This window comes from Struthio camelus, chromosome 2, assembly GCF_040807025.1.
Source record: "Struthio camelus isolate bStrCam1 chromosome 2, bStrCam1.hap1, whole genome shotgun sequence".
Taxonomy (NCBI): Eukaryota; Metazoa; Chordata; class Aves; order Struthioniformes; family Struthionidae; genus Struthio; species Struthio camelus.
Genome location: NC_090943.1, coordinates 113,708,684 through 113,731,349, shown reverse-complemented (window position 1 = coordinate 113,731,349; position 22,666 = coordinate 113,708,684). Strand labels below are relative to the sequence as shown.

At 41.4% G+C, this 22,666-nt stretch overlaps 1 protein-coding gene across 2 annotated transcripts in view; it reads right to left on the bottom strand.

Annotated features, from left to right (window-relative positions):
• SPIRE1 (spire type actin nucleation factor 1) overlaps window positions 1-22,666 on the bottom strand; it is a 135,437-nt gene that overhangs the window by 11,198 nt on the left and 101,573 nt on the right. Inside the window, exons 9-12 of one of the 2 annotated variants that reach the window (XM_068932131.1) lie at window positions 20,052-20,093; window positions 12,778-12,941; window positions 5,018-5,108; window positions 3,328-3,470 (exon numbers count right to left, since the gene is read on the bottom strand). In XM_068932131.1, coding sequence (XP_068788232.1) covers window positions 3,328-3,470; window positions 5,018-5,108; window positions 12,778-12,941; window positions 20,052-20,093 — 440 coding nt within the window. The remainder of the gene's footprint in view (window positions 1-3,327; window positions 3,471-5,017; window positions 5,109-12,777; window positions 12,942-20,051; window positions 20,094-22,666) is intronic. The other variant, XM_068932132.1, reaches the window with a different exon arrangement.

Genomic DNA, 22,666 nt, shown 5'->3' with positions numbered 1-22,666 from the left:
GCTATTAATCATTCCGCAAGTTCTGACAGGTAAGTGTGCTGAGGAACAAAACCATATTTAGGTTTTGAAGCAAAAAAGGTTGCAAATGCCCTTCCATTCTACATGATAGATCTTGTTAGAAGCACAAAAACTTAATCTTTTTAACATAGTCCATGGATTACAATAACTCTGCCGGACTTTTGCTGCAAGATCTTCATGTGCTGTAACATTTAAGGTCTGTTCCATTGGCAATCTTGTGATGTTGCATTTTTAGTTTGCTGTCCTTTCAGAACTGATTTCTTTTCCCCGTGAGGTGATCGAAGACACACATAAATATCCTACACACATTGTAATCAATGTCAATCAGGTGCAGTGTCCCAGCCTAAGCTTTAATTCTTGCCACAGCTTAGGAAGTGCTCCCCTAAGAGGGAACATGCTGGTGAAGGTGATTTCCAAAGCCAGCAAAAAGAGGCAAACCTTTGCGGGTTTCCACCTGCTGGCAAAAGCTCTCTCACAGAGATAGTACATAGCCCCTGCCACCCCACACATGGCTGCTTCAACGGGATGAGAGCTGAGCAGAGAAGCTGTTTGCATAGATGAAAAAAGTGGTCTGAAAGTCATCCTTGGAAATAAACTGGTTATCCTAGGAACCTGAACAATAGACAGGAAGCAGAGAAGCGAATGCTGTGTATAAATGAAACCATTAACTTCGGTCCTTTGGATCGTGAAAATAATGATAATAATGATCATCATCATAATTATTATTTAAAAAGCAAACAAACTACAAAGGCATTCATATGCACACCTCAGGACACTGGATTCATTTCACCGGTTAAACAACGAGTTAGCTCTCAAGTGTAAGCACACCATCAGACTGGATCTTGAAAAAGAGCACTGAGCTGTCTTGCCATGCTTATGCCTTTCCATTTGGCACTCGTAGGCTAACATAGCAAAAGGACTATGTTTGGCATCCTTCCAAGTTTGTTTCCCCTCCCCACCTACTTAGCTCTAATCCCCTCTGTCTGATGAGATGCCAGGTCACAAAATCGTAGTTAGTATGCAAGGCAGACCAGTTTCTTGCTAATCCTGCTAAGAGACTGTAGCAAAGTCCTGCCTGTTTTCAGTGGCACTGAGGACTATTTATTGACGAGGCCTCCTTCACCTTGAGGAGAAACTGCAGTCACAGGAGCAGATGATAAGAAATGAAACTCCATCAATCCTGGAGGAAGGGATGAAGAAGTGTAAAATCAAATAAAAAGTAAATAATATTCTGCACTTACTTAGAAGTGTTCGCTTACGGAACTGCCGCGTTACAAATGCAGCATCTGGCATGTAAGCCTCTGAAAGAAGCTGGCATCCTCCGGGGAAGGAAGATGCTGCAGTAAGCCAAAGTGTGTAACTGGGCCAGTGCCAGCGTATCAGAAACCGTCTACTAAAATTAAAAACAACGGAAGTATTGTGGGAATTGTCTGTCACACCCTAGAGGGCACTATTGCCAAGATTAAGAATTAGCTCTCTAGGCATCAGATAAAACAGGTTCTTATTAAGGGAACATCCTTTCACCACTGATTTTCCGTGTTTTTCACTTCATAGTCAAAACCAAGTTAGGCGACAGCTCTGAAGCAAAAAACAAAACAAACCAAATAACCAAACAAAAAAAACCCTAGCAAAACCTGTCCTATCTGTTCTAAAACTTTATTTTAAGCAACATAGCTCAAGAATTCTGCAGATGTCTTTCTCTACGTTTGGCTGACTTATCTAATGACTTTTTCTCCCCTTCCTTTAATATTTCTATGGGGGAGTGGAATAATCGAATGAATTTTTCTGCAATGGTTTTTTACTTCATACATATCTTTCTAGGCATAGGTCAGTAAACAGACTGACAGAAGGAAAACACATATGTGGTCAGAAAGGTCCTGTTAAGACTTTGGTTCAGCTATTTAAAACAATGGCCTCATATATTAGATTTTGAAGTTCCATGACCCCCTCAAATACATGAGGTGAGATCAATGTTGTGAAGTAACATATTTAGATACATTAAAAAATGGAAAGAGTAAATGTCTCAGTGTAACATATAATGCTTCCCCCCCTCCTCCCTTTAAATAATGTGTCTGTGAATGACCATGGGCCTATCAGAAAATAAATCTGGTGCTTCCATATATAGTGAGTGCTGCAGGTGATGACAGAACAATCCATTTTATACCGATAACATCTTCATCCACATGCTGAAGGAACCCTCCAGCTCAGGTCTTGTGCAATATGCAGTTCTCAAGGTTAACTCTGGCAGAACAACGCTACTTGTGCTGTGCGTTTATACTACCTGCCTTTCAGTTGGAATGAGAAACTATATTTCAGTCAGAAAGATGTAATAAACGAAATCCACCAGACCCTCTGAAAAGAAGTGGAGGAAGCAAGTTGCGAGAACATTTGGAGATTATTTTGTTACAGTTCAACTTCATCATCTAACAGGTTTGGATCCGGGCCACCATCTCTTGGGCCAACAAGAACACCCTTCAAAGCCCGTTAGTGCCACTGTACCAAAAGATGGGGCGAACGAATATTGCCTTCCTTTCAAAACTTGAATGTGTTTATCGATTTCTCTATTCACCAGCACCTCACGGGGCATATTTGGAAACCCTGCTGGTAGGAAAAGAGACAAGGAACACATCCTGCATGAAATTACAGAGCACTAATCAGTGTGTCAGCATAACAGAACTAGAATTTCATACCCTTTGCCACTTATACTCTGTTGGAAAACAGCTGTCAATTAAAGCTAATTGATCAAATGTACTGTACTTTCTTTCCACGGAGCAGTACAGGTTTTTGCCTCAGTGACTTCAACAAAGCAGCATAGTCAAACGTTGATTCGGATTACTGAAAGAGCTTTCACATGTATAAACATTAACCACACAAGTTCTTAAGGTGGGAAGAAAAGAAGCCATTCCATTCATTCATTCATCCATTAATTAAAACATTTCTAGCAACTGAAAAACAAAATAGATCCACTGCTTTGGAATCATCTCTATCCAAATGGAAATTCAGTAATTTGAAGCACACCTGTTTCGGTAACATTCTGAAATAAAACAAGGCACGTGGCTTTACCCACATCGTCCTAATCGCAGTGCAAATGTTTTCTGAGGCACCTGTACCTGGGATTTTGGATCAATATGCTAGAGAGACAAAGTTCAAATCTTGATTTCAAAATGTCCTTCCTTAGTAGCCAAGGGCTGTTTCTGAATTGAGGAGTTTTCTCTGAGTCAAGTTCTAATCACACTGAAGCCAAGTTTTAATTTTCATTATTCTGTTAGCATGCCTCCTTTTCTCTTTCCTACCACCCATTACACTTACAAGTGATCTGGAGCTCTGCTTTGAAGGTGGTAGGAACTGTCTCACATTGGTTGGCGTTTCCTTTTCAATGGAGTGTCGTCTCTGAGGTGGCTGCCGTCTCTCTGGCTGTGGTGTAGATGATATCGGCAAGAACTTTGGAGGCACTAAAGATTCAACCGGGAGAAATAATTTGCTCTCATAAGAAAGACGGTTGGATAACATTGTTCTGTACTTAAAACAGCCATAAATTTGATAAATTCCTCCTATTGGCGGCTGAAGTCATGCACACACACACATAGCACGTTCAGCACAGTCCATTAGATGGATCACATTTTCCAAGATGGAGAGAACAGGAATACTCATAAAAACAGCACATATAGACACGCTACTTCCAATCACTGGTGTATGTACCACTGTACCACTCAGTGTTTCAAGCTATTGGCTTGTCCAACCTATTCACCACTGGGCACAGAAAATACATGAGTAGATTACACATTCCATGAGAAAAGCTTTTCCACTGAAACACTCTGAAAAAATTTAAAATATTGTTACACAGTAACACCTACAATAATTGTAACTGAAAGAAAGAAAACAGATTCTGCCCTCTTCCCAGTAAGTACTTTTCTTATTCGGAATACCTGTGATCGCTAGGTGTACATTCACTGAAATGTTGGCAAAGGAGCAGGAAACTAGTCTTAGGGTAAAATATGTTTTTGTAGCAACACAGCCTTTTATGAGCACAGCCAAACTACCTCCTGTTCACTACTACCTTCACAATTCCAGTTGTTCTCTTTAGACTTACTATAGTGTTGGCCTGAAATTTATATAAGACTGCGTAAAGCTCTGATATAAAGACCTCATTCCACAGCAACACTCCTTGGCGCTATCAAATTCTCTAAATGATCCTGAAGCTCAACCATGCAGAACAGGAATTTTTGCAAATGCTAGTATAAGGATCTGGTATGTCTCCACCTTGCCCTGGGAACTGAAGTTCATAAATATGTACCAACTGATTAAAGTATGTTACCTCACTTCCTCTGCAAGGCCTAAATGAAAACTGTTGGCTCAAAACAACAGAATATTAAAGTGGAAATACAATTTCTTGCGTAGGCTGACCAATCCCCCTCTTTCAAACTGGAAGCCAGAGGAATCACAGAGGACATACGGTGCTGTATTTTAATAACACGCATAAACATTTAGATGAAAAGGATGCACACACTTTTTCAGAAAATGTTGGTAAACTGAAAATATATAAGGGGCTATAGGAGTTTCCATTGCTGTAAAATTGTCTTAACGGGTTGACTGAGTTAATGTCACTGTAGGCCAACACAGTCTTTTCTTTCCAACACAGTCAATAAAATGCTTCTTCACACTCTTCCTGCTAATTCTAGGACAAAATTGCTATTTAGTCCAAGAATGTTTTAACAATATTTTTCTACTCTTGAGATACCTGTACTTGTTTCTTTTGTCTCCAGAAGTATGAAACCTTCTGTTTCATGAAGATATCCACATATTGCACAGAACAGGGTAATGCCTTCCAGGCATTAATTAGATTTGACCGATTCAGCAGGCTCTAGGATTCAGCTTTATGGACTTATTCCATTAACACTACTCAGCTTCAGCTTTCTATAAAGGAGCTTCAGACAGACAAAGTGCATCTAACAGAAGGCAACAGAAGTAGGGAAAAGCAGCCACTCTGCTGCAAACTCACTCTTTCTGCTGCTGGTGCCTTCCTGAAAGGGGTCTTCCATTTGAGAGGGGGAAATGCTGCTGCTACTTGCTGATTTGTGCACTGACTCCTCCTGTGTAGAAACAAGAATACAAGAAATATGAGTCCTCAGAAATTTTTTTTGTCATATTGCTTCTTATCACACAGAAATCACAAGCTATCAAAGGGATGTTACAGCATGAAAACACTCAAAACCCTAGAATAAGCACTGAGAAAAATGTTGACTCTAGGCAGCACTGAGTAAATGGAATTTTCTAAGCTCAGCTTTTTCAGAAACTAAATAAACGGTATCTGGTTGGAATTCAGTGTATTTAATTACATCCTAAAAGAACAGGATCAGAAAGATGGATGAATCCATTGTAATCTGTTACTTTTCCTCAACTAACTGCTCATGGTATTCAGGGCCCTGTAACGATCTGTAATTACAAGAGATAAATTAACTCAACCTCATATGTCATACTAGCAAGGAAGGAATCAGCACTTGGACTTCTCTGGTCTCCGACGGAGACTTTCTATATAGGTAGGTCTCCACTCCGATATAGAAGTGACTCGGGCAAAGAGAAATTAATCAGATCACCACTGCATAGTTCTTTAATCCCTGATCCTGCTGCATTTCTCCATCCTTCTGTATCTAAAAGAAATATTATTCATTACATAAGCATGTTTCATCACAACTGCCAACAGCAATTCTGGCAAGATGAACGAAAATGAAACAGGCTTTGACTAATACCTTTCAGCTGTCGAAGGAATTATGCCACCCAAAATATTAAGTCCTTTGCCTCCACCTAAAATCTCTGTCTTCAGCCACCAGGCATGAGCAAGATACAGATCATCGCAGGAGCCTCCCAAAGGAACAGAGTTGAAGGACTGACTGTGAAGGTGGTTTAGTTCTAATGGGAATGCTTTTAACCAAGGGCATTTGCATCATTTAAGTTGTCAAGTTTTACAGATCAAACAAGCGATCTGCTCTAAAAAACAGCAAAGAGCTGAGCTTCTCTGTCACAGACTTCTTTAGTTACATGAATTGCAAGCAGGAAAATCTCCACTAACCAACATAATGCCTTCTCGGGTAATAGAAAATGAGGAAAGAAAAGCCGGCAGGATCGTCTCAATGAACGCCATGCATCACAGGACAGAGGCCTTTACAAATTCCCATCTGTGCTTAACGCTGAGCCTGAGGATAGGCACGGTGCTGCAGACTGTGCCCATCTACATGCCACAGAACAACCTTACTCAGAGAGACTCAAACCAGCTCCGATGCCCAAACAATGCATTCACTTTAACATACGCAGTAGACCCCTGCAAAACAGCTGCAATGAGAAACTTGCAGAGAAATCTGAGCAGTGCATTTAGCTACATCAGCTGAACTACTTCCAGAACCCAGGAAAAGTTATTCAGAGCTGCCTCAGAGATCTTTACATATCACTGCTTCAGGCCACATGGTCACCCTAAAAGACCACTGGAGACCTTGCGAGATAATTGGACGCACTCAACTTCAAAAGCGGTACCGCAGTGCTCACAAGACAGAGCGACACATTTAAACTTGGTGAAGAAGAATGATCGCCGTTTGAAGTGAACCGCTCTAAAGTAAACTTTTCACTTTGTAGAAGTCAAGTTATTGCTGAGTGAAAGATTACTTTTCCATTGCCAAAGATGCTAAAAAGCTAAAATGAAGAACTAAGAAATCAGTCTGCCAATTAAGAAAACAACCATGTGGCTGCGCTTCTCATTTTTCCAAATGAAAGCAGCTGGAGTTTCAGAGCTTGCTGAGCAGTAGCTGGGGGGTGGCTGGCTCTGGGCAGTCTAGGCACCCCTTGTTCTAAAGAAGTCTCTTGTTCTGGTGGGCCCTACCTATTCCTGACCAAAAATTATGACTGTTTCAGATAGTTTTTGCCATCTTACATCATCGAGTTTCATAAAAGATTGAATCATTACATAAAAATCTAAATCATCCCTCAACAGTCTGTGTATTAAGTTTCTGTACATGGTTTTCTAGTTTTCTCTTCTCCTCTTTCTTTCATTTTTCCTGTGTCTGAAACACTGGTAGTGGGGAGAAGGGAGACAAAGGAAGTTGAACAACTGAAAATATCAAGAACCTAAGTACATTTTTAATGTAAAATTCCCAAAGAGTGATAAGGGAAACTTTTCATATGACACTAATTTTGGTAACAGCCATCTTTCAATGGAGGGAAATAACTAAAAACATGTTGACTATTCTTCATTCCACTTTTGAACCCAACATGGATGTGATGTCTCAATGAGATGTTACAAAGCTACGTCGCGCACAGACAGCTCCATTTGGCTCCCATTTTTGCAAAACTTTTCCAGTAACTTCACTAGTAATGAATGAAAATATTAAATTGTGTTGTGAGCACTTCAGAAATCTTTTCATAAGGATTTCTGGTAGTTATCCTTGTTGTTTAGGAGTCATGAAAAAATAGCGTGAAAGAAATGAACAGAAATAGGGGAATAAGGAGCTTCTCTCCAGTAAAGATCTACAAGAAGGATCCAAGGAGCCATTCTTCCACTTCTATGGAATGGGAGGGAATGAACTGCCAGAGCCAATGGATGAGTACAAAAAAACAGCTAGCATAATCAACTCAAGGAGAACGGACACTAGCAGTGTGTTAAATTTAATGCATCATCCTGCTTACACAACAGGTATTCCAGGTTTGTCATTTCAAATTACTTTTTCTGCGTACATACACATGCCCTGAAAATGCTCATGGCATGGCTCAAGGCACTGGCTCGTGATTTCCCAAGAATGGAAGGCTTTTTTGAGAATGAAATCTTGCGTAGGAATTAGAGATGAATCTTCTCATAAATTTCTTTGTATCAGTACAGTAACCGTTGATTATTATGGTAGACAACACGACATTTTACAGTCAAGGCTGCATCAGCTCAACATCCTGGACTGCAGACTTCTGCATAGAGCTAAACAATTAGAATTGTACTTGTACTGAGAAAAGCTGCAGCTTCAAAGTCATCACCTTAAAGCATCTGCATGTGTTACTGACGTGATTTTCATCCAGAAATACCTATGGCTTCATTAGGAAGACAGAATTTTTATAGCTGTATAAAAATCAGTATTAGATTGCTACTTCTTTTGGCCACACAAGGCAAACGTCACTTCCTGCTCCCCTTCTGAAACTGTGACTACAGTGGGAACGCAGAAAAAAGCACAGACACAAGGTAGAAACTGTTTGTACAGTATTCATCCTTGCAAGCAAACGGGCACAGGGATGTATCAGACCTTTCCTTTCACCTCTGGCCGGGAATACTGAGCGCTGGGGCATAGTCAGCGTCACAGCACAGCTGAGAGAAGAACAAAGGGGAAGCAGGGGAAAAAATGTGTCTGCATCACAGCTCGTTTGGAGGTCTGCAGCTCAGCAGTGCTGATGCTTGCAGCCTGTAATTTAGGGCATAACATAGCCATAATTTAACTGCCAGCGAGTAACTCTAAATAGCTTAAGCTCAATTCAAGTTGCAAGCAGAGAGGTGCCTGAGTCATTCATAGGCAATCAGTACAAAACATACACACTTTTTCTGTGTGATATGTACAAAGTAGAAGTCAGCAAATAAGACATTTTGACAGCTCAATTTTCACTTTCTTCCAAGGTTCTGCACCCCATCCTCTTTGTCAGCTTGGAAAATTTCACCCAAAATCCCTACAGTTTGTTTATTTACACAGCTTTAGCACTGTGCCTGAGCCCCAACCAGGACTCTGCTGGGCATCATAATCGTCTTAATTGCTTCAACAGCTACTTCTGTTAACTCAGAGCAGTGTAACATCTGTTCTTTGTGACAGCACTATGTGGTTGATTTATTTTCAATTTATCTTTTGCTGTATGTCCCAAAGCTTTCTCTGTGTGACTCTGCTTGCCTACCCAGTATTCTCTAATCGATAATCATAGTCCCACAGTTTATTTTTTCTTCCTAGAAGGATCACTTCACATTTCCCTTTACAGAATTTCCTTTTATTGATTTCTGCTCATTTTTCCACGCCAAATATCATGTTGCATTAGCTCTGCGGTGCACTGAGCTATGAGCTGGGAAACTATGAGTTCAAGATCCAACTTCTTCATTGACAGCTTTAACTATTCTTGCATCCTGCCTATCTTCATTGTTATGGAAACAGTTCGACCCTAGGTTTCCGTGGAGCAGACGATTTCCTTCTCTAACATTCATTAATATTAACAAAACCTCATACAGTCACTACTGTAATTTTAAAGACTGCTGAGAGATTTCTCTCCTGGTTACAGACTGTATGCACCAAAGTACGCACCCACACAAGTCACCCGTAAGATAACCTCTAATACAATCAGGCACAACCTTTCACCGGTCCCGAAAGTATGCATCAGACATATATTTCTCCCCACATTTATTGCTCCACAGCCCCTTTATCTCTCAGCTTGGATGTCTTTCTGAGTACCCTGCGGGGAAACAGGCCCTGGTTCTCATGGGAGACTTCAACCACCCTGACATCTGTTGGCAAGGCAGCACAGCTAGGCACAAACAGTCAAAGAGGCTCCTGCAGAGGATTGATGATAATTTCTTGACCCAGGTGGTGGAGACGCCAACGAGGAGAGGTGCAATGCTAGACCTTGTACTAACAAACAAAGAAGGTCTAGTTGGAGAGGTGAAGGTTGGGGGCAGCCTTGGCTGCAGTGACCATGAGATGGTGGAGTTCAGGATCCTACGAGGAGGGAGCAGGGCAATGAGTAGGATTGCAACGCTGGACTTCAGGAGAGCTGACTGTGGCCTCTTCAGGGACCTATTTAGGGGAATCTCCTGGGGTAGGGCCCTAGAAGGAAGGGGGGTCCAAGAAAGCTGGTTAATATTCAAGCATCACTTCCTCCAGGCTCAAGATCGGTGCATCCCTCTGAGGAAGAAGTCCAGCAAAGCGGGCAGGAGACCTGCACGGATGAGCAAGGAACTCCTGGCAAAACTCCAACAGAAGAAGGAAGTACACAGAATGTGGAAAAGGGGACAGGCCACTTGGGAGGGATACAGGGACGTTGTCAGAGTGTACAGGGATGCGACAAGGAAGGCTAAGGCCCAGTTGGAATTAAATCTGGCAAGGGATGTCAAGGACAACAAGAAGGCCTTCTTCAAATACATCAATAGCAAAAGGAAGACTAGGGAAAACGTGGGCCCGCTGCTGAATGGGGCGGGTGCCCTGGTGACAAAGGATACAGAGAAGGCAGAGTTATTGAATGATGCCTTTGTTTCAGTCTTCACTGCTAAGGCCAGTCCTGAGGAATTCCAGACCGTGGAGACAAGAGAGGAAGGCTGGAGAAAGGAAGACTCTCCCTTGGTTGAAGAGGATCAGGTTAGAGATCTTTTGTCCAAACTTGACATCCATAAATCCATGGGCCCCGATGGGATGCACCCACAAGTGCTGAGGGAGCTGGCGGATGTTATCGCTAGGCCACTCTCCATCATCTTTGAAAGGTCCTGGAGATCAGGAGAGGTGCCTGAGGACTGGAAGAAAGCCAATGTCACGCCAGTCTTCAAAAAGGGCAAGAAGGAGGAGCCAGGAAACTACAGGCCAGTCAGCCTCACCTCCATCCCTGGAAAGCTGATGGAACAGCTCCTCCTGGAGGTCATCACTAAGCACGTGGAGGGCAAGAAGGTGATCAGGAGTAGGCAGCATGGATTCACCAAAGGGAAATCATGCTTGACCAATCTGGTAGCCTTCTATGACGGAATGACTGGCTGGGTAGATGAGGGCAGAGCAGTGGATGTTGTCTCCCTGGACTTCAGCAAGGCCTTTGACACTGTCTCCCATCACATCCTCCGAGGTAAGCTCAGGAAGTGTGGGCTAGATGAGTGGACAGTGAGGTGGATTGAGAACTGGCTGAATGGCTGAGCTCACAGGGTTGTGGTGAATGGCGCAGAGTCAAGTTGGAGGCCTGTGGCTAGTGGTGTCCCCCAGGGGTCAGTCCTGGGTCCAGTCTTGTTCAATATATTCATCAATGACCTGGAGGAAGGCACAGAGTGCACCCTCAGCAAGTTTGCTGATGATACTAAAATGGGAGGAGAGGCTAACACACCAGAAGACTGTGCTGCCATTCAGAGGGACCTGGACAGGCTGGAGAGGTGGGCGGAGAGGAACCGCTTGAAGTTCAACAAAGGCAAGTGCAAGGTCCTGCACCTAGGCAGGAATAATCCCAGGCACCAGTACAGGCTGGGGGTTGACCTGCTGGAAAGTAGCTCTGCAGAGAAGGACCTGGGAGTGCTGGTGGACAACAAGTTAAACATGAGCCAGCAGCGTGCCCTTGTGGCCAAGAAGGCCAATGGTCTCCTGGGGTGCGTTAGGCAGAGTGTTGCCAGCAGGTGGAGGGAGGTGATCCTGCCCCTCTCCTCAGCCCTGGGGAGGCCTCACCTGGAGTGCAGTGTCCAATTCTGGGCTCCCCAGTACAAGAGAGACATGGCACTACTGGACAGAGTCCAGCGGAGGGCTACCAAGATGATTAGAGGGCTGGAGCACCTCTCCTGTGAAGAAAGGCTGAGAGATCTGGGCCTGTTCAGCCTGGAGAAGAGAAGATTGAGAGGTGATCTCATCAACGTGCACAAGTATCTGAAGGGGGAGTGTCAAGAGGATGAGGCCAGTCTCTTCTCCGTGGTGCCCCGCAACAGGACGAGAGGCAATGGGCAGAAACTGAACCACAGGAAGTTCCATGTGAACCTGAGAAAAAACTTCTTCACTGTGAGGGTGACAGAGCACTGGAAGAGGTTGCCCAGAGAGGTAGTGGAGTCTCCTTCCCTGGAGATATTCAAAACCTGTCTGGATGTGATCCTGGGCAATATGCTCTAGAGGACCCAGGTTGAGCAGGGAGGTTGGACTAGATGATCTCCAGAGGTCCCTTCCAACCTAAACGATTCTGTGATTCTGTGAAACCCATCCCTCTCCATTTACTAAAGAGGGAGAGACAGAGAAGTCTGCCTTCCTTAGGCAAAAATTAGCCTCTCTGAATAAACTCTGCCTGTGCGTGCTTTCCAGACAGAGGAACACAGCGTGCCTATTAAACTTGCAGAAAGGTGAGAACTCAATTAATAATACTACCTGTCCAGAAGAAAAAGTTCACTCTTGAGCATGTAACATTGGTACTTGAGGACTATATATAATGTGACTTTTAAGTTAGGAGTTTTTTCGAGCTTTTTTCCTTTTTACATTTTTCTAAATCACCAGGTCTCTGCTTGAGAAGGCACGGATTCCAAGCTGTTTCCCCATCTAAATGATATTTGGTTGTCCCTACCTGTGAAACATTTGCTGGGTGATACTTCCCACGCCTCCATCACAAATTGACCCAGTTCATTTGCACTGAACTGCAACCCCTTTGGCACAGGGAATGCTTTTTATTTAACAGCTGGTGCAGTGAAGCTGGGCTCTCATCTCACCAGCTTTAGCGACAGCTCCTGCACAGGTGCAAGAAGAGTGCAATACATTTGCCATGCCTTCCCAAAAGCGTAATTTGCTGCATATTCACTGTGGATAGATATTGGGCATTTAGAAAAATAAGTAAATACTGTCTGTAAGGCTAAAATCATCATTTAACCTTTTTGAAGACTCCTATGATTTTTAAGGTCTGATCTAATATTTTCCAAGTTCTGTGGACTGGCAGAACAGTCATGGAAAATACAGATTATAACCTACAAAATCATTTCTTAGTTGATCAGCTCAGCAAATTCAGTCAATTCTGACAAACTGAGACTCAAGTTGTGTCCTGATGTTTTACCTCTGAATCCGAGCTGTCAAGTTCAGCCAATGTGGGAGCCTTAAGGAGTCTCTTTCGTTGTACTGTCACCTGCGTGGCACCGTTCTGCTTTCCTTGCGGTGGCAAGCCACCATTCACTACAGAGGTGTCTGCTAATTTTCTTCCAATCTCTGGCGTAGATACAGCTAGCAAAAGAAATAAAACAATTGGTGTTTGGACACTGCACACTAAATAGAACAGCTGACTTCTATTTTATCTTCTCAAATCTAACTGTCAAGGCAGTGCACACAAAAGGAAAAAATTACTGTGATAGTTATACATGAGTAATTATTTTACTTCAGCAATACATTGCTCAGAAAACTACAGGCCATGGCTTGTGGTACAGATACAATATGAAAGAATGAAAGCAGTGGAAAAAGCAGCATGATACTTAAAAAAACAAACAAACAAAAAAAAATCTCAGTCAAATTCTGAAGAACTTTAAAAAATTTTCCTGAGTTAAAACTGAAAATATTCTTCCTTCAACTTACAGTCTATAATTAACTATATAAGCATCAGAAGAAACATGGATGCACAACCATATCTGGGCAAGGAGGTTTCCAGTGAATCTGGAGACAGCACCCTATGGAAATGATGAGTTTTAGCATGGAGTAAACCCAGTTATTCTTGTAGGGACAGAATTATACTTAATTCTTCCATATACAGAAAAGCAATGAAAATGAGCTAAATAACTAGCATTCATTAAAAATATGTACAATTCTTAGGTTTGCATGGTAATTCGTATTACAAATATGCCTGTGATGTCAAATCTTTATGTAACAGCAGAAGCATGAGGCTCCAGCTCTATTTCCATCCACATGAGTTTTACAAAGATGTAACTCCATTGAGTAAATTACTCAGGATTTCTGCCAGTGTGCAGTGAAGATGCATCTCTGATAACGTATGCATGGGGTCTGCTGTGCTTAGCCTGGCCTACGTTTAGCTTAGCTTAGATAATGACCTGGCTTTGATAATTTAGGAGAGCTTACGGTTTGGTCTGATAAATCAGTTTTATCCCTGCAAAAGCACAAAGTGTGGCATTCTGACCTGAAGAAAATTATTTTGCAGGGAGAAGGAAGAGAACCTTTTAATCAGAAGAAAGATCTCCCATTTGCATGTATGCCTAAGCATCTGGTCTTTCTGCAAATGTGTTTTTCTACCCATGTAATTATATGACTCCTTCCCAGGCTTGTAATAACAAAGTACCGCCAGGTATTTTAAGGTTAGGGTAATGAAGTATGATTCTGATTTTATATATGTTGAACAGAGGCACAGAAGGGTAAATTACTCGTACCTTGGGTTACCTGGAGAACTATGACAGAGTAATCACATAACCCAGATATTGCCAGTGCCAACAACATAAGCGCTCACACATCGTTTGCAATTACTTACGTTGTTGCACTGAATAAACAGACAGACACTGTCACTGCTGCTACAACACAATTTGCATTGGTAAAAGCTGTTTTTGCACAAGGTAGGTTAAAATTACACAGTCTAGACAAGGCCTCTGTTGCAGTAGTAGGCCTGTTTTACAACATTCTCACTGGAGCAGCAATTTAAGAAGAATGAGTTAAATCAAGATACATTTTAAAGAGTTAATTAGATCACCGTTAAATGCTGGAAACTAAGAGGGAGAAAGGACAGGGGACATTTTGTAGCTTCTCTATAAATCATACGCTCAACTGGGAATGTAAGAAAAGGGGATTATTTGGCCTGTTAAAGCCATGGTGACATTCCAAGCCTATGAATCTGTGTACTACACTGTTATTACTGCCTTCGGGTCCTCCCTGCAAACAGTCACAAAGACTTACACTCTCTAAACCTGAGCTCCTATCTTCAAAGGCTTTGCTAATGGACATCTTGACTAGCACTACGGCTTCTAGGCCATGTTTTTCCTCCCCCCCCCCCCCCTTTTTTTTTTTTTAAAAAAAAGGAGTACAGCATGGGCATCCCTCCACATCAAACGCATTCCTGCTGTAACAACTGCTCAACACAATCCCAGAAAGCAAGAGGAGGAAAATGAAAACCAATCTGCCTCACCTCCCTGCTGCCAGTACGAGTTCTTGAGACCTCACAACTAGGTGGCACGCAGTGGACTGCACCAGCTCAGAGTTTCCCAAATGCATGAGGGGAAAACCTTTGATATGTCTTTTGACTGCACAGGCTGGCCAAAGCAGCAGCCCTGGCAACAGGCACACGACAGGCAAGGGCGACATCCTTCCTCTGCAAACCTTCCCAGCTGACACCTGCGCTGCCCAAAGGCAGGGATCTGCAAGGATGGATCAGAGGTATTGCTGGACTCAGCAGGAGAAAAATGATGGGAAGACCGAGAGCACTGCTCTCCTTCCAAAAACGAAAACCCATGATTGATGTAGGGAAAGGAAAGAGGACGGAGGCATCCACCAGGCACCCCCTGTGTACTGTGGGATACGATGGAGAGAACCGGCTATTTAGGATCTACATGTCATGAATTGGTATTTTTTAAAAGAATTTATACCCCTTCTCTAGAACAAGTTCTGATCCATTTGGGATGTCATTTATGTAGCCAATCACTACCTAGGAAGCCTAAAACAGGTTTTATTTAAACTCACAAACGTATGAATTGTTCGGAAACATATTAATTTAGAAGTCTTTCTGAAATACCGGAGAAACTTCAGGTGAATCTAGAAGAAGAAAATTTATTTTATTTGCTTTGAAGGGCTCTTCAGTAAGAGTTGACATTCATTACTGTTCTTTCCTCTAAAGAAAAAAAAGGGGGAGTGTTTTTATAACTTGCAAGCACTGCAACAGTTGCAAAACAAACAAACAAAAAAGTAAAATCAGAAAACTACCCAATTTATAAAATCAGTTTTTACTACAGTATTTGAGTCCACTTTATCACTCCTGCACTTACAGTACTGGTTATATATATATATATGAATAAACAGATTGTCATAATTTAAGGAGGAGATCATGAAATTTTACAGTTTCAGCAAATAGATTTCAACAAAAACAACTCATTCCACAGTTAAACCTAGAATTTGTTAACTGACAGACAGTAAAAAGTTGTTATTTTGTTTCAGCTTTTTCAGTGATGTACTCAGACAGCAGAAAAATTACCATGTGGCAAATAACCATACAGCACCATAAACAAGATACAACTAATTAGGACAAGAGGTCAGAAACCACCAGTTGACTGATGCTTATAAAAATGAATATGTAAGAAAAAAATGAACGGTCAATTCTCTGAAAAAAGCAGCTACATTTAATTAAAAAAAAAAAAATGGGATAGCAGTTTGACCAGCTCTAGTTTCATAGAGCATCTGAACATTTTGAAGATGATTCAGCTGATTCCAAAAAAAGCTTGTGCGAATAGCAGCCTGGAATTAAGATTTTATTAGAGAGTCAGACACACTGGGAGAGTGCTTTTTCTCCATGTTGCCAGGCAGTGAGTGCAATGAACACTACCTGCAAATTGGAGGAACATGCTGGGTTTCTTTGAGCTTCTTCTAAAACTATCATTAACAACAGAAAATGAAACAGACAGTCATGGATTTGATTGCTTGACTACATACTTTCAAAATCAGCATTTAGACCTTTACGTGTTGGCCTGCTGTGACTGATCGTAAGAAGGGGGGGGACTTAAAAAAATAAAATGGTAATTTGAAATTCGCCTCTATTTACATGTAAGATTATGTCTCTTATGAAACAAGGAATTAGGTTGACCACAGATTACATGCAAACTACAGCAGTCACGTAACCGTATGCTGTCTCTCTCCTTACCAGCTCTCATTGGCAAATAATGACAGCAGAAACCTCAGCTTGGTCCTATACCTCAAATGTACTACTCAACCTTAACATTTTTACATTTAGTTTAAAATGAGGCCAAAAAAGGATTTGCAGAACTAACATAGATTTATCTTTTGTAAATTATTATCATAATATACTGGGAAAGATCATATGATGAGTCATGGTAACAGAGAGGCATTGTTCCTTTCAGTGGACTCAGATGTTGAAGTCAGGCATGAGAAATAATAAATCAGTGTACCAAAGGGTAAATGTTTCCAGGTGTTTGCATCAGATTCATTGCTGCGCTAGCTAAACTAACAGTTACTGGGACTTGGTGCAGTTCCTTCCTCTCATTTATCTGAGGCACAGATCCTGTAAAGCCAGCAGTAATACTCATCACCTCACAGGACTGGGAGCAAGAGGAATAATCCCCTGGCAGCTTGGGCTCACAGTCCTTCAGTTTTCTTTTTCTTTTTTTCCCCCCATATTTATAGACTGTTTCTGAAATAGAAACTTCAAAGCTGGCATGCATCCACCCCTGGGGAGGAAAGAGCTTGCGCGTTCAGAATAAGAATGTCTCGTCTTTCGAGCCACATGCAACATAGTCCATAGATGTAAAGCTGGTTTTAAGCTACTTTTCTACTTTGCTAATAGAGGAAGCGGCCAATAATTGCCATGGTCCCTAGCTGATATCAGAATAGTTTTCAGATTATTCTCATCACATTTGGCTACTGCTTGCTCCTTCTATTCTGCCAGTTGGAAATGGCAGGATAAAAGGAGGTCCCACGCACTCCCCCTCTTCTCTTCGAGGTGACAACAGCTCGGAGGTATGTGGAGCAATGATGTGATGTATCTGCCGCACCACCTGGATACCAGAGAAAACCTCCTCAGAACCGGTCTGCACCATCACAGTCACATACAGCCAGTGTAATAAAACCTTGCACCTGTCTTTTAGCACTTAAAACACTTCTGGTTTTCAACAGGTTTGTGCTTTTGTGACAGCAATTCAGTCAAGCAGAGAGCAATGAAAGCAGTGAGAGCACACATGTGGAAACAGGGATCAGAGGATCAAAGCGCAGTATAGCCTCCCCACCTCCAAAAAAAAGAAGAAAGTAAAAACATTAGAAAAGCAACAACATTCAAAACAGCTGCTCGTCTGCTGATTAGCTATATCCCAAGCCATCTAACTCATCTGTACTGCTCATCTACCATCTCCCATCAACCAAACTGGAACATTTCAGTCCTCCTGAATTTACTGCTAAAGACAATTTATGAGATCGCTCAGCCACGCGGTATGACACTACTTGCTGAGAACCACATGACTTGAAAAACAAAAAACAATCACATTTAGAAGATGGTTAAAGAAAACGGGAAGAGTTCTTCGGTGGTCAGTCAAAAAAAGTAAAGTTTTATACTGTATAGATTGCTATGAAGCTACTACTTTAAAAGAAACATTTTATGGTAATGAGTTAATGGATTTATGAAGGGAGCTTTTACAAAATATTTTCGGATTTAACAAATGAGATGTGTCAGGATTCTTAAAAGTGGGGAATAGGAAGGAAAGGCAAAGGAAGAAGCAGTCAGACACATGTACGAGGATAGATCTGAACAATTCCCCTTCCCTAGTCATTGGCACATTCAGTTTTATATCTTTTACCATCTCTGGAAGTGATGATACTTTCTAAAAACTGAGGTTTGACTGTTTATGCTATTATCTGACCCCCAGGGGACCCTCTAGCTCTCAGTAGAGTAAAGCATAATACTAAGTACGTATATACTTGGAATCCCACCACATTGCTTTACAATATGTGATCAAGGTTTCACACCAGGGCTTGAGCCGGCTTTACAGCTTGCCACCGCCTCTGACGGAGAGAACCTGTTCATTCCTGCCACCCACCCCTGATCATTAGTTACCCCTGGCCAGCTCAGCAGGCAGCTGATCAGATAGAAAGCAAGCTTAAACCATTAAAATAGTGGAAAACTAACTTGGCAAAAAATAAAAGTATTTGTTCCTGGGTTACATGAGTTTAATCAGTTTATCTTGTGAATAAATGGGCAGAACAGGCAGAGAGGAGAGGAGGAATCACATGCTTGGAGAGAAGAGCTCGGGAGGAGAGAGAGGAGCCAGGTCCTCTCCTGTCCTCTTGATAATGGCGAGCTGTTAATTTGGCTCAGCCATACCTGGAAACCACATTCACAGATCACTCCCGATCTTCGCTCCTATATTACAAAAGTATTGTATTTGACTATATTATGGTAATCAATTAATTCATATATGGTCTTTCTCTACTGCAATATGCTAGCATTTCAGTCAGATTATGCCGTTCTATGGAAAAAATGACCATAAGAGGTGAAAGGGCATATGGAGAAATAGATGAGGAAAACCGGCAAAGTCCCAGATGAGATGTAACGGTGTGTAGCCAGAAGGGAGGGGAGTGGATACAACTGGTATTGCTTCTTCACAGAATGAGAGGATGGATGTATTTGGAAACTGTTTTTCTCAGGAATCACCTACGGAAAGCACCTGCTTACAAAGAGGATCCACAATCAGGCACCAGCTATAAGCCATCTCCTGCCAATCAACATGGGAAAGAGAGGATAAGCTCTCTCCTCAATGGATCTTTGAGGCTAATGTAGAATATTTATATCCTCAAAGACAGAGTCTTTGGGCTTGAGCATCCTGGAAAGTGAGTGCACAATGAGGGAGGGTAGAATTTACTTTGTGGCTAGTCAGCACAAACTCTCTCCAAAGTAGAACATGATTTGTACAGCTGGTGCACATCCACCTAATGATCCACTAAGAGGAAACTTTAAATCAGATGAGTCCCACATAGCTGAAGGATCAGCCAGGGACTCCTCTGTACCAGCTAAGTTACCAGCAAACATTAGCCACTTACTTCGCTAATCGGTAAAGAATGATGGTTTAACCTCTTTTGAGTGAACGTCTTTGATTTCACAACTCACAAAGCATGTACTGTGAATACACTTGGGAGAGTTGACGGTTCCTATCTAGATTAGTATCACAGGAACATTTCATTAAATTGAGAAAGGTAGAAGACTTAAAAAGTAGTTTTTAGATCTCCTGAGAAATGAAGTACTGCAAAAGATGGTCAAGTCAAAAAGTGACTGTAAAGACACAAAGGTCAGATTAAAAAATAATAAGCAAATCAGACTTAAAGGTGACACTGCATTCTGCAATCCATTATAGAGTTTCGAATAGCTCTGGATCACCTTATTTTAGTTATTATTTAAACAGAATTCCAGTGCTCTATTATAGCTAAAATGCATCTGGTTCCTATCTTTAGGCATCCTTTTGTGGCAGAGGAAACATATATATTAGCAAGTAATTTCTCTTACTTCTATTTTTCACTGACCATATCTTGGAAGAATCCCTTCAAGTTTCTTTCTTAAATGGGAATTCAACAAACAGATGGAACAAATTTCACAGTAAGCACAATAACCACATCAGGTGTCATTGCACCTTTTACCTGACAAGTCAAAACTGTAAGACATGCTAAGTGGCCGCATTGCTGTAAAAAAGAAATAAAAAGAATAAAAGAAAATGATTCAGCTATTAGAAAAAAGAGGGGTAATGAAAACAAAAGATTAACTCCAGTTGAGACATTTTGGATTTGGCTGCCTAAATCCAAAATGTCAGCCATACTACTGCTTTACTGCAGTAAAGCTCGTAAGTGTGAAAACTACAGCAGCATAAATGAGACTTGCAAACACAGCAAGTATAAAGACATTTTATAACGTATAGTTGTAGAATATTTTTGGAATACAGTAAATCAAATATCAAAACAAGAGGTAAGTATCTTAAAAATAGAATATTTTCACTTAAATGCCATGAAAGAGAGAGAGTGCGAGAGAAAAAAGAGAGTGCACAAGAGCAAGAAAGAGAACAAGCAAGATAGAGCAAAAGAGAGTGCAAGAGAAAGAGAGACAGAAAAGAGAGGGGGGGAAGGAGAGGGAGAGAGGGAGGGGGGGAGAGAGGGAGGGAGGGAGAAATGAAAAAAAAAGAAAGTACAAAGCCACATTTCACACAAGTTTCAGTGACCTGAAATAAAGTTTTCTCATTTTTTAAAGCATAATCTCCAATGATTATAATTAAACTAATAAAGACAGACAGAGAAGTTAAGTTTGAGCACTAGTTTCTTAGAAGAGGAAGGGAAAAAAGGCCTAACAGTCTGATTTGTGCTGATTTCTGTTCTTTTTTAAAAGCTGCCCTGCTTAGACAGACTTACCCAAATGGATCTGTAATATTGGCCTTTCCTTTCTGGGTCTCCAAACATTTTGCTCCCAGATAAGAAAGCAGTTACATGTTCTTTATTTCTGGAAAGTTTACATAACCAAGAGCTTTGTTCCCCATCAACTTGCTGACAAAAGTCTGTGCATGAAAATACCACCTTTGGGTAGTGGACAAACCACACGGTTGAGCTGTTGAACCTTCCTCCAGGCTGCCGGTCCAACTGCAGTCCTGACTCCCAACAAACACAAACCACCGCTGTGTTCAACTCATCTATATTTCTAATTGCACGGTGTTATTCTGGGACTAGACACTCAATCCTTTCACAACCGAGACCAAAATTTCAATGTACTAATCCACATCAGCAAGCCAGGCCCAACTACAAGAATGTACCTGGGGGCATCAAAACCGGCATCAGCTCACCTGTGTGACTTGCCAGCTCTTAAACATGCATGTTGGTGTCAAAGGGTCTGTCAGCCAGCCACACATACTGTTGCACTAAAATACGTTTAAAAAAGGTTGTGCTGGGACAAACTTCGTTCCTGAGAATAAATTAAGGCAGTGAACAGTAGGTGGCCAACCCAGAGGCGAATTTGGGAGTCAGCGCATTCTTGCTGCAGTTTAGTAACACACACAGCCAGAGCGACTTAATATAAAGCCAAATATATTTTAAAGCAGAGGGTTTTTATCGCATAACCCTAAGCCCTAACTGAAGGTTGATAAAACATGGACATGCAACAAAAAGTTTTCTCCAAGATTCATTAGCTCAACCGATGCTTTTAATTAAAACGACGTGCCCCTCTAGGCAATATTTGACAGTTTATTCTGATGATTTTATCAGGTCATTTGAAATCACAAATTCCTCTACTCAAATGCTTCCCATTGAGAGAGCAGCTACCAAGATTAAATTGCCAATTTTGAAATAAGTTTTCCAAAGAAGTTTTAGACGAAGGGGGCCCAGCCACAAGCCAGTTACAGCCCACCAGCATGGCTCGTCGGGCTGGCAGTTTGCTTCCAGTTGCTCTCTTTTTCTCAGCAGCAGCTCAGGAGTGGAGATGATCTTACCTGTACACATGGGGACATTCTCTTCCTCCTGCACATTTCACTCTAAAGCTTTTTTTTTTTTTCTTTTCACTGTCAACAAATATGTCTGTCCAGATGGTGTAAGCGTCCTGCACTGTGACTCTACTGAGATTTGTAATCCTTAAACCTCATTACCTTACATTTCATTACACTAAATTACACTCAGTGGGCTTCTAAACTATAAGGCAGATCTATTTGTATCATTCTAAATGTCACTATCGTTCCCAATTCTGGCCCAGCAAACATATTTTATTCTAAAAGGAATTTAGAGATTTTGGACAAAACAATCATCATAAAAGTTTCACTGTGAGAAAGAAAAAAACCTCATATTTCAACATATGAAACAATTATCTTGAAGGGAATCATAAGACCTTCGCTCTTTTTTCTTCTTCTTCCTGCCCACGGCAGATAAGTATTTACATGACTCCACATGCAAAAAAAAAAAAAAACCTTCAGCACTACAGTTGCGTACATCCTTTTTGACACCTGCAGTAATACGCACTTTTGGTCCAGATAATTAGCTGGACTAAAGGGAAATTAACACATTTCCAAAACTTAAAATCCATTCTTTATTTTACAAATGAAGGCAAATCAGTAAGAAGTCTGGCATCCCTTATCAGAGGTATATGCTATGTTAATCAACCTAGGAAATCCTAGCCAATAATCTTCTAAAATTTAGGACTGTTTTTGGAAACTGTTTACCAACTGGGTTTGATGTCATTTGTATCAGTTAGAAACAGTAAAGATCTAATAGATCAAATTTGCTGCGCC